Genomic DNA, 16,407 nt, shown 5'->3' with positions numbered 1-16,407 from the left:
CTCCTCATGTATAGGCTCAATCAAACCGAGTCTGCAATTCTCTTGTAATTTTGTTGTGATTAATGCTTCCGAGGGATCACTTTGTATCCAGATTTTTGTACATCAAACAGCAGGCGTCAAGTGCCGTGTGGCAGCTGTAAAAAGTTGCCCCGTACTTTTCACTTCAGTGTTGTTTTATTTTTCTGGTCCTTTGGGATCATTGATGCTAGCACTATTAAGTGTTGAGAATTGAGTACCGCACAAACCGGTGCTAGGGGGCGTGAGGGATGTTGCACGTATTTATTATCCCCCATGTACAGACTCAATCAAACCGAGTCTGCAATTCTCTTGTAATTTTGTTGTGATTAATGCTTCCGAGGGATCACTTAGTTTCCAGACTTTTTTTCCAGATTTTTGAAACCTGTCGTTTTGAATAACACATCTCATTTGAATTGACTTTATTTTTGTCAAATTTACTAAACTAAGAAAACGTCAAAATTCTTTGCGAAAATGCTTTCCTTTCACGACATCAAAATCCCGCTTAAAAAGCTTATGTCCAACGCCGCTGCTTCTTCACTGACATATGTATGTATGTATGTTTTGAAAGTAGTATAACTTATTTGTTATTTAAGTTACTTATTGGCCAATAACTTGAACATTTTTTTTGGTTCTGTTGCTGTTTAGAAACTAGCACGGTTATATGGTGTAAGTATTTTTATATGAAAGTCCAAAAACTATATTTTTTATCTGCTACTTTGATGACATTTAGTGTTAACTTATTGGGAGACAAGCGTCTGAAGTGCTCTTAAACCATTATTTCAACGTTATAAATCTCATGTTTGCCCTTTTTAAAGAAGGAAAATATTTATATCTGAGACTAAATGTACCAACCGTGTTCATTTGTGTAAAATGATATGTGAGGACCATGCGTACGATTCATTTTTTATTGTAAAGCCTAGCGGTAAATCTACAACAGAGAATTTAGGACATAATTTATAAATCAGTTTTACGCATGTTAATTTCCTGCAAATTCTTATTTTTTCAAAAAATTCTGTTAAGTGTTTTTTGCATGTCGATAAAACTACATAAAGAGTAAATCACTTTTCTAAAAACGATCTTCAAAAAAATCGTTACTCGTGCTTCCTGCGTAAATCGAAATCGAAAACTATCTAAGTAATTTACGCTCATGCAAAGAAGACACTGGCACTCTCGCGCAGTTTTTTTTACGTATATATATATTACGTTTTATCATATTAAATACCTTTAATATATGAACAAGACAATTATGTTTACACGTAATCATATTTCTTTTGGAAAAATTGTTTTGCGAACCTGGAATTTTACATGTAGGTAAGAGGTAATTAATGAAATAAAGTGTCATTTGTGTTTCCTACTTACCTATTTTGAAATGTAAGAGTAAATTTGTACGAAGCCATTCATTTTGTCCCAGCATTATCCTAAGTAAACACTGAAAATGTTTAAAATCTCATATTTGCCTTTTTCTTGGGCACTTTTATATGAATTATCCCAATTGAAAACCTTATCTACCTTCAATATTCTTTGTATGCTGTGGCTAAGTCGCCCTTTCTCCCAGAAATAAGATTTGAAAAACATTTTGTCTGCGAAAAATTCATTTAAACGAGATAATTTATAAAGATAACACGAATACATTTTGACACGAACACGTATTATAATATAGTTGTATAATTATACAAAAATGTATTCGTGTTATCGAAACAGTATTATATTGATTAACTAAATCAATTCTGCAATGCAACTGTAAAAAATCTAACTTTTTTTTCACTTTTAGATATAATATTTCTTGGTTTTTGAGACTAGCTCTGAAAAAAGAAACAAGAAATTTTGTTATGTAAGACTGAATGATATTGGATTGGCAATGAAATCGTTTTATCATTGTACTCATTTTATTTTGTCTGACACGTGTGTTTTTGTCGTAAATAGATATGTGACTTTGTTATGCAACTTTGAAAACAACTGAAATTTTTCATATAGGGCAAAATCAAAATTTTGTGCAAGTTGTTATTGCAAATATTGCTATAAGCACGTTTAATTGAAACAAAAAAAAACAAAAGAAAACAAAAAAAAACAACGATATCATGTGCCTGTGTGCCTATTAAACTCAACATCTTAAACAATGTTCGATTTTCAGGCTTAAACAGAGTATGCTACATGGTAAGCAAATAAGTATATGTTTTTTACAGGCGGCAACCTCTTTGGTATAAATTTATCGTTTAATGTATGCTTACCTTGATCCGAGCGATCCGGCAGCCATTGATTGAGCCCATTGTACGATTTTCGTCACGTGATCACCCGCCGTGTAAACTTACCATTATTATATTATAATTTCTCTCGTCAATGAAAACTGTAATATGATATAGATATTACTGACTACCACATGCATAGAATAAATATCAACACCGTAAATAATTAAGTACATTCTTACAGATAGAGGAAGTTAAATGAATGCAATTAAACAATCAAGGGTATTTTGTGAATCAATGCTTGTTTACTCTGTTCTTAAAAGAAGGTATAACTTGACCATTTACTTGAAAAGGTATGTTTTAATTTTGAATTTGATAAAAAAATAAACTGCTCTAAATATTGCACATTAACAAGATGTAAAATGAGTCGCTGTGGTCATTTTATGTGATATCTATAATCATTTTCTGCTATATCCAGCAGATTGTTTTCCTCCGTTTAGAGAACTGCTGGAAGTAATATGTTTGGTCATCTTATTTGGATGAAGCACAGATGCATTATAATTCTTTTACCAGACATACACTTATCTATTAACTGGGGAACCCACTTTAAAATCAAATATGGTGGAAAATTCCACGATAGCCGTTATGAATATTGTGCGTCTCATAAAACAATTATTAATATGGTTGCTGATTTGTGCTATTCGTGTTTTCGCCCCGGGACCCCGCCAAGCGAAAAGTCAAGAATTAACAAGTTAAAATGGCGGGACGGGGAACGAAAAATCTCTAAAAAGCGGTGGCGCGTTTAATCAATAAAACTTCCGCACGCGAGGGCATGGAGCGCGATTTAAGAAATACAACTGCGGGGGGTTAATAAAAGGGGGGGGGGGGTGGCGATACGAAGTTTTATAAGTTTTATAGCGTAAACACATTAATAAGCGGGAGCGTAATTAAATAAATAAGCATGATTATAGATATTAAACAGCGGGGCGCGGAGCGAAAATAAGCTTATTAGCGGGGGCGCAGGCAAAGTTTTATTTATTAAACTTCGCCCCACGCCCCCGCCAATTAGCTTGTTTATCGTACTGCGTCCCTGTCGTTTCATTTCTAAAATCTCGCTTTTCCATTCATATTTATTAAACTTCGCCCCGCGAGCCCGCTTATAAGCGACATTTGCCCAGCGCCCCCGCCATTTTAACTTGTTAATTCTCGACTATTCGCTTGGTGGGGTCGTGGGGCGAAAATACGAATTGCACAAATCAGCCGACATACATTAAAGTCTATTTATAAAATATAATATTTTGCTTTGATGTGTTGCAGAACATCAACATTTAATTTATTGCTTACTTGTTAAAAGTATGTGTATTTGCCCTTTCAGGTTACATGATGGAAATCATAAAAATGATGCTTCTAGCGGCAATATTTCTATTGAATGCTCGATCTGCCGAAGGTAAATTTTAACTTATTTAAAGTACATTGTATCTGCTTTTATTTTACACGTTATAAAATAAACTTCCAGCGTTTGTACCATGAGATGTTACCAATAGAAATTACTTATCAATTAAGCCTTGTTCTCATTTCCCGTGTCCCGAAACACCCAATTCAAATCCTTATTGTTCTCAAGTTAGCCTTGTGTTCAAACAAACTTATCATATCCATTTAGAAGAAACAAAACTGTGTCTAAGTGTGAAAACATTCAATTTGTTGACGTAAAATAAAGAAGTCTTTTAAATTTGTTTAATACAATACGATTCTGTTGGACTCTTACACAGCTTCAAAACATATACTCGACTATGCTAGCGTCTCATCAAAAATGCAATATAGGTTGTCAACTTTGCACTCGTCCAATAGAATTTGGAATTGTTCTCAGCATTGTGAAATAACCTCATGACATCATTGATTTATCGTGAGTATTTTGTCTACTATGAAGGCCAATACAATGATATATGAACAGATCGTTTGTTCCTTTACTTTAAATATAAGTTTTAACTATTCAACGGGTTACATATTAAATTATTTAAAATAAACTGTTACGATTAAGGACAGTTACACATTGTATAAAATACTTCTTGTATTTAGGCTTTGAAATACGATTGTTGCCAACAAACTCACAAGGCACAGAGGGTTTAGGGATTCTGTGTTTATCAATTTTGTAGAAATATTTTACAATGGTTTATGGGGATTTATTGGAGACACAGATTTTCGGTTCTCTGACGTCACAGCCTCTATTTTATGTAAAACACTAAACTTAAGGTATGTTGTTGCAAAATAAAAGTTTAAGATTCAATCTACACTACTTTTAATTTGAAACAATACGTAACTATATATATTACGTTTTATCATATAAAATATCTTTAATATATGAACAGAACAATTATGTTTACACGTAATCATTTTTCTTTTGGAAAAAATTGTTTTGCTAACCTGGAATTTTACATGTAGGTAAGAGGTAATTAATGAAATAAAAGTGTCATTGTGTTTCCAACATACCTATTTTGAAATGTAAGAGTTAATTTGTAAACACTAAAAATGTTTCAAAATATCATATTTGCCTTTTTCTTGGGCACTTTTATATGAATTATCCCAATTGAAAACCTTATCTACATTCAATATTCTTTGTATGTTGTGGTTAAATCGCCCTTCCTCCCAGAATAAAGATTTGAAAAACATTTTGTCTGCGAAAAATTCATTTAAACGAGATAATCTATAAAGATAACACGAATACATTTTGACACGAACACGTATACAAGAATATGAGGCAAATAAAGATAGAGAAACGAATTTTGATAAAATCACTTCACATGTATATTGTTTAATATCTATATTTATAAAATATAGTCTATTTGGATATGGTGCCGGACGCATGCACATAGGATACAATACAATAAAATATTCCTGGTTGCGGACATTAGAATGCAATGGAAATGAACGTAGTATTGATGAATGTGTTGAAACTGACCAATTGAACTACGCTCAATCTGGTGCATGGTACTTGGGCTATGGCAGCAAGCTATATTGTGTGGGTAAGTAAATACAATTTTTCTAAATTAGTCTTCGTATTTTTCGTGTCCGTGTCTTTGTATTGCAATTATTCAAAAAGTAACAAGAAAAGCATTGGTGCAAAGCATCAAAGCGCGATTAAGTAAGATATGCAGCAAGGAAAAGATGAACTAGTAGACATCTGATGACCAGATATTCTTATAAACTTTTCATCGTTTAATTAGTATTAACCAGAATTGTATATTATTTATGAATGGGCGGACGAAAGACATTGTTCATAATGAACTCTGGTAGACATGCTAGAGATTAGAAGATTAAATGTTTTTTTTCCACGGGAACTTGAAATTCTATCAATATTAACGATAATGTCAAAAATATACCACCCATATGGTATAAGTTTATTTATAATATATAAAGGGTATTTTTGGATATTATTATAAATTTTGGTTATTTGATAGAAGTGCAAGTTTATGTGGTTTTTCTTTTGAACGTACAAAATAGTAGTCAAAATGAACAAATTCTGTTAATTGATTTATTGGGAGGTCAATCTACTATTTTAATGAATAACTTCAAAAACCTCGTCTGACCCACCAGTTTGTTTACATTCCTATCAATTAACCCATGACAAGTCATGTTAAAATTGCAGACGAAAGTTTCTGTTAAAATGTCACAATATTCGGCAAATCCACATTCCACTCAAACAACCATAAAATCGATTGCCTTCAAACAAAATATAGAACAACAGAAAATCCGGGAAATCAGGGTCGATTTTAGCTAAAGAGACTTGAACATCGAATAGGTTTCATAGTATACTAGTGCTAGACCTACTGTCGCACAACGTCAAAATAAAAGCGACATTTAAAGTTATGAACTAGGTCTATTTAAATATTCACGGTAACCGGAAAGAAGCAAAAAGTCAAATTCAAAATGATAAAACTATGATATAACAATTAGTAAAAATGGCCTACATTTAGAGTGCAATTAATTGTTTGAGTGTGTTTGCATTTCATTTCCTGCAAAATTCTCCACTTCGTTTTTTATTATCATAGCGCGACACGAATGGCTGTTTCGTTAAACTAAAACTAATTCTATAAATAGAATTTCGGACTTTCACAATATTAAGGTCATCATTCTAGTTATAGGTACACCTTACTTAATAACCCACTGTGAACTAAAAAATGAATAATAATAAATTCAAAGACGGATAAGATAATTTAATGTGAATATGTTAGCATTGCGAAATTTTCCAGTTCGCTATACATTGTATATATCGCAACATTTTATTTTTGATAATCAAACTACTTCATACCAATCGGAATGATCGGCTATTATGACCGACGAAAAGGCCTGAGAAGTTACAATTGCCCTTTCACAAAATCTGATTTTATTCCATAAAGGGCGTCGCGCTTCGGCGCGGACGCCAATAAGGAAAGCTAAGTGTATTGACCCCCACTCCCCTGCAAATCAGTATCTGCTTTCGGATTGAAGTTTAAAAGAACGATTATTTGATAACGATAAAGAACGATGTTTTAAAATAAAAAAAGACAGCGCGTTATTTTCCACTAGGCTTGTTAAAGGCTGTATTTCGTTGTGCAACGCTCCTCGCGTACGCGTACGTCCAGTTCAAGATTCAGTTTATTATGCTATCAGGTGGTTCAGTGTTTATTTATCTTTATACTAAAATAGACTTTATAATCTTCATTTTTTATAATCTTTATAATTGTTTGATGTATCCGGTCTTCATTATAGTTGCACTCGTGGGACATATAGGGAGGCTTAGAGGTCTAGGTTATGACTCACCTTTTTGTTTCTAATTAATGTTAACCAATCTCTGCCTCTGTTGTATGATTCAAGAATGCCTATGTCTGAATCTAGACAGAAAGATTGATGCTATCATTTTCAATGTGTTGCAACATGTTAACTTCTATCAATCTTTATAAACACCTTAGAGTAATATTGTTGTTTATCTGTGGTTATAATCTAATGTTAAGAGTATTTATTAATCAAAGATGTTATTATTCCAATCGTTGAAGGTAAACCAGCATAGCATTATATTTGCGTTTGAGATAATTTTCTTTAAATCAATTTTGCCAATGCATTTCATGAAGATTAAGTATTTTATAAGTCACCTTTTTTGCTTTTTAAGTGAACAGCAATTATTACGTTTGGAATGTTTGAACATATCTGCGGATATAACTTCATTCTTATATACACAATTTAATAAGTAAATGCTAAGGCATCCTGGTGGTATAGTATAGTAGCATGCATACCAACCATTAATTGGCATAATCAAATCGAACAGTATTTCATGTGTATGGTTATGAATGAAATATGTTTAAACTAAAGTTTATATCTTGGTCATTATGGACGATTTTCACGGTTTCCACTTTTCTAAATTCATATAGATTACAAACTGACTGGAGGAATATCACAAAATACAGGCATGCTTCTAGCGGCGTTTTCCGGCACACAACACACAATTTGTTACGAAAGTTTTGATATCAACGCAGGAGATGTGGTGTGTAAGCATTTACAATTTAAGTAAGTAAATATAGTGATCTGCCTTATATTTTTGTAAATAGGTGTAAAGAAATACATGTACTTAATATTCACATAAAACGTAAGACAAATAATTACGTTTGTAACTAAAACACAAACGTTTAGGATACAATATTTTTTGATGCAGCATAGGGTATCACTGTTCTATAAACATAGCTTAAGCTGGTAAGAATGGGCATGAACGTTACCTTGCATTTACGACTCATGCCAAGCCTGCAAATATTTTAGAAAGGTTTGCCTTTGATCTTCCTTTAGAAATGATGTTTTTTTGTGTGGAATAATCTATGTAATTCATACATTACAGTATATAGAATGAAATAAACAAAAATAGAAACAGGTAAATTTATAATTTATAACACTCTTTTTATTGTTATTAGTGGTTTGGTAGCTTTTACCGAAGGTGATCCCGGCTCAATACCATTATTTAACAATAAACTAACATGCACGGGAAACGAGAGATCTCTAAATGATTGCACAATGTCTAATGCTATCATCGATAAATGTACAAGAGCTGTTTACATAACATGCAAAGGTGAGTTATACATTCGAAAACATAAAGAAATAAATATTTCATGTTTTGGTTAGTTGCTAAAAACTTCTCTAATTGCATTGTTATAATTGCTCAGTAGAAAATATGTACACGTATTTTTTCAAGTGACATATTTTTATTTCTTTTTTTATTTTTAAGGCAGAATTTGAAATGTTGTTTTTTGTGTGACTTTATTTGTTATATATTTGAAAATTATATTTTATCCGGGAATATGGTGTCAATCAAATATTAACCTCCGTAGAATAATTTACCGATGTCACAATTTCCTTTTGAATCTTGACTCCCCGGTCATAATATATAAAACAATGACATGCGGAGAATTATGATTCTCGCACCTAAAATAATATACCCAAGTCATGTGTCGTTATTTTTCATAAAAATTCACCCCTGTACAAGAATTTACTGACAATCTGAAGGTTAATTACCCTAAATGGCTCACTAAAATGCATGCATACTGTGCTTCTCTTAGTTCATGTTACTTAAAGCTTTGAATCTAAAAGAAAACAATGATCTTACTGTATAATAAACTGTAACATTTGTAAAAAATCTGTAACGTTTATGTATTTTCTGCTTTTTGCTGTGTGCCACAATGAAACAACAGCATATTAAATCAAAAACAAATTTAATTGGTCAGACGTAAACCATAGGTTTGCCATTATAAAAGCGTATATCATCATTTAAATCGCGGTATGGTGTAACAATATAGTTTTTTCATGTTTCAGTTACTGTAATATTGCTCAAATTCAATATTTAAACTAACTTTACTTTGTTACTCAAAATAATTTTTTTTTCAACACACATGAACATTTAGAAAATAAAGATGCAAACATTTTAACAAACAGTCGAGTCTTTTAGCAAAATAAAAGCGTAAAATCTCAAGATTTAAAATACATTGTATTTCCCACAAAAACCCGTTTATGACTAAAATATACGTCAATGTTGTCCAAGGTTAACACCAGTGACATGGAAATATGCCATTACTGTGAAATAAGTGATGTTGACAATAAGACCCAGACTCACGTCAGCTCTAATTATATAGTAACAAAAGTGTATAATATTAACTCGTCTTCCATCTCAATATGAATATAAAATAAAGTATGAACAAAAGTTAAATGGAAACTGACTAAAGGAATAATGCAGGTTTTTAAGATCAAGGAAAAGTTCAAAGTTGTATAAAAGTTAAAAATGTACTACGTATGTGACGTTGACAATAACAACAATATCGTCCAAGAAATGTTTTACTGTTATTCAGGACATATTCTTCAGATTTCTGAAGTTCGAATGTTAACTGCCTTTAATGGGACACTTTTTACCTTGGATCATTATTCGTTTGGGGTTATTTTACGTCGTCACAGTGACTGTTAAATCTAGTGTTTGATCGCTTTTATACCAACTAAAACATTTTGTCTCATATGTAAACTATCAGTTTGTCCCTGACACACTAACATGATATACATACAAACAACTTTTATTGTTTAATCTTATTCAGCTGTTAGATTGACTACATGGAACGAGTATAACGATGAAGGTGCTGTTGAGATATTTTACAACGGTTCTTGGGGATATGTCGGTAATCATGAATATAGATTCAATGACGAAACTGCACACTTTCTTTGCAAAACACTTGGTTTTCGGTGCGTTTGTTTGTTTGTTATTTTATTTAAACATATACATAAACGGTTACGTTTTAGTACAAAAGAAATAAAAACATTCAATTAAGTATTTCATGAGCATTCATGAAAAGATCTCCCGCCTGTTAAATGTTGCCCTTTATAGCCTGTTTTTGTTTATTTATCGTTCATACTAAACAAAATCTTATTTTAATGACAGGTGAAAGTGAAATTTATTAAACGATGCAATGATGAATGTAATATAATTATTTCTTCATGTTTATAATTACCTGAAAGTACTTGCTGAATTTGGTCGTGTTGGGCAAGCTGAATTGTGTCCACATTTCACTATATTTAGTAAACACTTGAAAGTAAGAACAGAGAGGAGTTGATAAAATGATAGATTCTGTGAAATAAGAGAAAAATATTTACATTAGAACTGGCGGTTTTAGTACGGGAGACCACTCATTAGGGTCGTCACATGACCGAAAAGCTTGGCTCAGGTCTTTGTCATGCGATGGTACAGAAGCAGACATCATGCAGTGCGTCAGTCCTTTAAGCTTTAGTTTTCAACCATCGCATACGTTCGTTTCCAAAAGGGGAACCTGGCTTTATTGTTTTGGTAAGTCTAATAATAATTCAATTCATTCATTATATCGATGATATTACAGAAGCACTAAAATCTAACTTGTATGTCAGGCGATTAGCTATTTTCTATTTTGATAATAATATCCAAATTAAACACAGAATGAAATACAAGTACTAAAAATAGTATGAGACATTGCAGATATTGATGATTTTTGGTTAGCTAACATGAACAAGGGCTGTTCGATAAGTTCGCGAAAGTTTGCAGTAACTATTTCTTTTAATATTTATTATATTAACGTAATACGTACACATTGCGGGACGAAACACCCAAAATACTATAGTAACTCATGTCTTGCTTGTTGGCGCGATCCATTTTCCCCGTAAATATTATTCCATTATTAATGTAAGATCATCATTTCCGGACTAGAAAAAATGGCACGAACTTAGCAGACGTTAAAGAAACGCCATGACGTCATTGCTGTATAAAAGTCGTTGATATTTCAGTAATGGTCATTAAGTCTCGCCGGTGCTTAGCTTTTTTCGTCTTTATGTCTTCAAAAGACGAGGAATTACGTGCAGTGGAAAATTGTTATTGGCAGGGTAAATCGCCGAAAAATACTAAAGGTATGATTGAAGAGTCTGCTGCTATAAGTTCTAACAGCATGTTATTTGTATACACGTGATATGAAAAGGTTTTCTCCGCATATAGACGATTCACGCGAATGATGACAGCAACTGTTACGACGTCGATATTGGTCATGCTTAATGCTGATCGGCGGATTACGGTGAGCGTTATCTCTGATGACCGGATATAATCTAGTTTAGCGGACTAATGCCACAGCGCGATGGACGGGAGCGTATCTAAATGAATGTGCATGCGTTTGTGGTAGCTAATATGTGTTATACTGACTTTTGTTCTACTTTAAAAAAATAAGCATGTAATAAACCGGGGGTGTGGGAGGAGCAGCCCCAAATAAGCAAGAGTGCCAATGTTTCCTGAAAACCTGTGCGTATACTGCTCTATCATTAACCATATTATGACTCAGGACCTGGGGATGTTGGAGGTCAGCGCCACATTGGCTCCCAGACTTTTGAAGGACAGTGATTAAGAGCAACTCATTTTCTACGTCATTCATTGAACGCCGCCTTTCCTTGTTGGTCTTGTTTTTCATATTTTCATATTTATCCTCAAGGAATTGTTCGGCGTTCAGTGTTGGTGTCCCCTCCGTGTCCAGTCTTCATAACAATTTGTCCATTGGGCGCGTAGGGGTTGAGTTCATTGAACGCCGCCTTTCCTTGTTGTATCATATTTTGAGCGCTAGGGCAAACGGGTTTTGGATCGCAATATTATGGTCGATAAAACTTGGGCCCGAATACGAAGGCAGAGTCTAGTTTGTAGGACACTCCGAGATAAAAGACACCAAAGGCAAGGGTTCAGCGCATCGAAAGGAAGGAGATGCTAATCATTTCATGGATCGACAAGAAATAATCTTTCAGCATAAAGACGGCTGCACTGTGAACGTAGACTATTACTCTGAGATAAGTAAGATTTTTTTAATGAAATGCAATGAAAATTATGAAACATAAATTTGTTATTATTTATTTAAGAAATTTAATTTGAAAATAAAATGACATTATGTAGCCACTTTTTAATAACGTACGTTACCGCCACATGCCCGGATGATAGCCTCAACCCTTCACGTCATACCCGGCATGTTGCCTCAATTTTGACATGACCGCAGCTGAAATTTAAATTTTATTTTGTCAATGGCACGAACCACCTGTAGTCAACCTGCAACAACTAAGACAAGCTCTGCACCAAGAATTGCAAAAATTACCTCAAAATCGCATTAGAAGCTTTACTGGTAGTATGAGGAGAAGGGTTGATGCTATCATCCGGGCACGTGGTTGAAACACACGTAATTAAAAGTTTGGCTACCTAATGTCATTTTACGTAATCGTCAACATTTACCAAAAATAGCTTCCAGTAAATATTTTGTAAACTCTCCAACGCAATACTTTTTGGTAACAAAACAACAAAACAAAACAACACATTTACTTAAGTGCGTTAACGCCGCCTTCCCTTGTTGATCTTGTTTATCATATTTTAAACTTCAATTATTTGGTTAACAATAAACAAAACTCATAAATTTACTAGTTTATGAGTACTAAATTGATATCGCTACTTATCAAGTTACTTTTTTTAGCTCGATTAGTCCATCATCTCATGACAGTGCTTTCAATCACAACCAAATTTACATTTCCGGGGTGTGCTTAACTTATTTATTTTCAGGTATATATACACGTACATGTATATTAAAAACTAATATCATTATTTTTCAAATAACATATTTCATCTTTCGTATTCCTGTTCGGAGGTGCTACGCCGAGACCTTGTAAACACGATTGCCAGTAAATGGTCGGGGTTGGATCTGTACGTACCATGTTGAATTCCATCAAGATACGCTTTCGCCCATCGCGCAGTCTGCGATGATTTGAAGTGTCGGAATATCCTCCATATTTTCTTGATCTTGCTCTTATGGACTGCCGGGTATTTCCGAAAATCAAAGTCTGTATTCGCGGCAGGAAATTCAATGGGGTCAATAGTTACGCCGCGCCACCAGTGATGCTACTAGAGCATTTCCCGTGAGTGGTGCATATTCACGTTCAATAAATGTGTGTATAGACATAAGAAATGCGTTAGCAAAAGTAGCGAATATGTTAAGAAAGAGCGACGTTCTCTTGACTTATGAATGAGATAAACGTTGATTCATATTTGCTGCACGGAAAGACATGTTTCATGGTGTGTGTTAGTTAAATGTACGTAACTATTTTATGTATTGATATTTTTGAATGAAAATTATCGAGTCTGGTGCAATGTGTTGTTTTTATGTCTAATAGGAAATTATCTATTCTTAACATTTCTACGATAAAAATCCACAAATATATCGGACAGCTCTCGTTCATATATCAGTTCTACTTCCGTAGCATTATTCCGGTCTGTTCTTTATTAATTTGCATTCGATATCCTTCGTTTAATTTTTATAATGTTCAGTACGTGTATGTCTTTTAACAAATGCCCTTTTTACGTATTTGCAAGTATTCTGCGCTTATACGTTTAACTTGATTATTGTATATAATTTTATCATTGAATTAATGTACAATGCCAGTGCAGTGTGTAAAATCTGAAGTTTGAAAAAAAAACGTTTCAGTTAAACTTGGTTTCCCTAATTTTCCAGGAATTCATACACTCCAAAGCATGTATACTCAATCATTAAAAAATAGGATGCCCCATATCCTAAATCTGATGTAAATTAACCGGAGCATCACCCAATTGAAACAACTTTGAATTTTACGGGAATCTGCCTTTTTATATATTTTCTTTTAATTGACAATAACGGCACATAATATGATCTGTTGAGTTCCTACATCTTTTTACGGAAATAAATCTAGATATAGTGTAATCTCTCGGAAGCATTAATCACAAAATTACATGAAAAATGCAGATTTGGTTTGAATGAGTCTGTTCATGGGGGTTAATGAAAAAGGCACGGTTGAGAAAGATTACAATTTTGTTTTCACTTTTGTTTCCTTTTTAAAAACACATGACTGTTCAATGAATCAAACGAAATAACTGAAAAATATGTGAAAGCTAATAATAAAATTCATACCTTTATCATACAGCTTAAGATTCAAAGATTTTTTGTACGATGTAAACATGATATATAATGCTGGTATATCCAGTTGGAAACTATGATATTCTAGCGTGATTGCTGTTTGTTTGTTTATTTTTTGTTGTTTTTTCTTTTTTTTCAAAGTAGTAACATAATGTATTATTGTTCATGTTGTCGAAATAATGCAAATACATCTATAAAGAGTCATATATATCGGTGTGTAAACGTCAATCACATTTAACCGTTTAATTGTTTCTTAGATTTTAATAAAGTTTTTACACAGATTTAGTAACATAAAACACACTTTGTTCAGTAGAGGGGTGTGTCATTTAGACCAAATGCAGAAAGTTGAAGTCGGAGTTGTCATTAAGTACCTCTATAAGAAAGGGATGTCCCCGAAGGAAATCCATGAAGACATGGATACACTTGGGAAGGAGTCCCCTTTCTAAAGCACAGTGAAAAAATGGGCTGGTGAATTTAAAAGGGACAATGAGAGCATTGGAGATGATGAGCGGCCTGGGCGGCCAAATGAGGCCACCAACGATGAAACTGTCGAAGCTGTGCACGATCTGGTTATGTACGACAGGAGTATTAAAGCGTTGCTAGGGAAGCTAGTATAAGCTTTGGTTCAGTTCATGCAATTCTGACTGATGTCAAAGGTTTCCACTAGATGGGTCTCCAGACAGTTGACTGACGACCAGACGGCTTGGCATTCCAAGATATCTTTTGTCTCGCTACGAGGATGAACCTGATTTTATCTACCAGATCGTAACTCAGGATGAAACATAGGTCCATCACTTCGATCCAGAATCCAGATCCAGAATAGAAAATACAGAGCATGCAGTGGAAGCAACCTGACTCAACCCATCCAAAGAAATTCAAGAAGCAGACTCAAGACTTTACAAACAATAGTTCCGTTGATCTAGAAGATAACACATGGTACCGCAACAGACGCGACATACGAGTACATTTGCGCAACAGAAATTCCTAAAACTTACCACACATTATTTTTGACGAAGATCTAACCAACTGACAGACTTTCTAGGACTGTTATTCATGTCAATTCTACATTATCCGACGTTCAAAAGTTCAACTACTTGCAAACTTTGGTTCAAGGTGTAGCAGCACGGTATATAGACTGGTTTCCTTTGACGAATGCGCAGCGAGTCTTTTCAAAGAGCTCTACAGAAGATAGTTCATAAATACATGCAGTCCTTCCTTGAACTTCAAAGACAAAGCTACAATGTAGTAAGCTAACAATATTTTGTAATAAAATGGAAACTTTTATTAGAGGTTAGGAATCACTTGGACACTCACAGGAATCTTAAGGTAGCTTATTAATACGAATAATTTTAGAGAAGTTACCAGGCGTAATGAAGCAAAATGCGGCACGGGAACATCGTAGTGTAAACTGGGAATTACAAAAATTAAAGACAGCTATATTTAAGGAAATTTATTTCATGGTAGCAGGTATTTCTATTAATGTTAATGATAATGAAACTTAAATATTTCATTTTCTTAATAGGAACCAGACAAAATCCAAACGAGACTGCAATTTTGGGAAAACGCTCAGTAGAGAAACTATATATTGAATAGACCGTGAGTGAGTCGTTCATTTAGCATCATTTGGTGATACTAGCCCGAGGGCACGACACATGAGAAAATATATAATTCATCTTATTACAGACGAATATGGTTTAAAGCTGATCCAGTTATTTTGAGAAATCATTACTGATTGGAACATATTCATATTAGAAAATTGTTCAAGATAAGGTAGTCCGAGGGAAAGGTCCAACTGCAGTTCAGTCAAGACTTAGATTTCTTTTATCCGGTTCACTCCCGGTTTCCGAAATTTCAGCGTCCATATACCACCAACTTCCAGTTTCAAGACTTGCAGCGTCCACACCTTTACAACCTTTGGTTCCCACTGAAGAAACATCTACAATTTTATTGAACATTCATCCCCAGATGACCCCTTTGAGAGGTTTTAGGAAGGTAGAGACACGTATATTCAACAGATGTATGGAGAAATAATCAATGATCAAGAAAAAAGTGGTTTTATTGAAAAGATTGATGAATGTATCACCGATGCATTACATTCCCACCAAAGCGTCAAAAGCGTCACAACACCGAAACGCATATGACTGTCATGGCAGGCATTGCACATGGCTTTTGCAGTACAGTAATCTCGTCGTTATCGAAGGGAATATGAATGCCCGATATCAAAA

At 33.8% G+C, this 16,407-nt stretch overlaps 1 protein-coding gene and 1 long non-coding RNA gene across 2 annotated transcripts; both read left to right on the top strand.

The window, feature by feature from the left end:
* The first annotated feature begins 2,411 nt into the window (after positions 1-2,411).
* Positions 2,412-4,326, top strand: LOC132723297 (uncharacterized). The gene is made up of 3 exons (XR_009624726.1): positions 2,412-2,554; positions 3,577-3,648; positions 4,278-4,326. It is a non-coding gene; the product is annotated as an uncharacterized LOC132723297 (long non-coding RNA).
* Positions 4,327-4,352: 26 nt separating this feature from the next.
* LOC132723287 (lysyl oxidase homolog 2-like) lies at positions 4,353-12,399 on the top strand. Its single transcript, XM_060707965.1, has 6 exons — positions 4,353-4,451; positions 5,037-5,221; positions 7,604-7,739; positions 8,135-8,289; positions 9,797-9,941; positions 10,355-12,399. Exons 2-6 carry the CDS (start codon positions 5,062-5,064, stop codon positions 10,578-10,580), a joined length of 822 nt encoding a protein of 273 aa, XP_060563948.1. The 5' UTR covers positions 4,353-4,451; positions 5,037-5,061; the 3' UTR covers positions 10,581-12,399.
* Positions 12,400-16,407: the final 4,008 nt, after the last annotated feature.

Source organism: Ruditapes philippinarum, unplaced genomic scaffold (assembly GCF_026571515.1).
Source record: "Ruditapes philippinarum isolate M1 unplaced genomic scaffold, ASM2657151v2 ctg2253_1_1_1_1, whole genome shotgun sequence".
NCBI lineage: Eukaryota > Metazoa > Mollusca > Bivalvia > Venerida > Veneridae > Ruditapes > Ruditapes philippinarum.
Note: the sequence above shows the minus strand (reverse complement) of the source record. Positions and strands in the feature narration are given on the sequence as shown.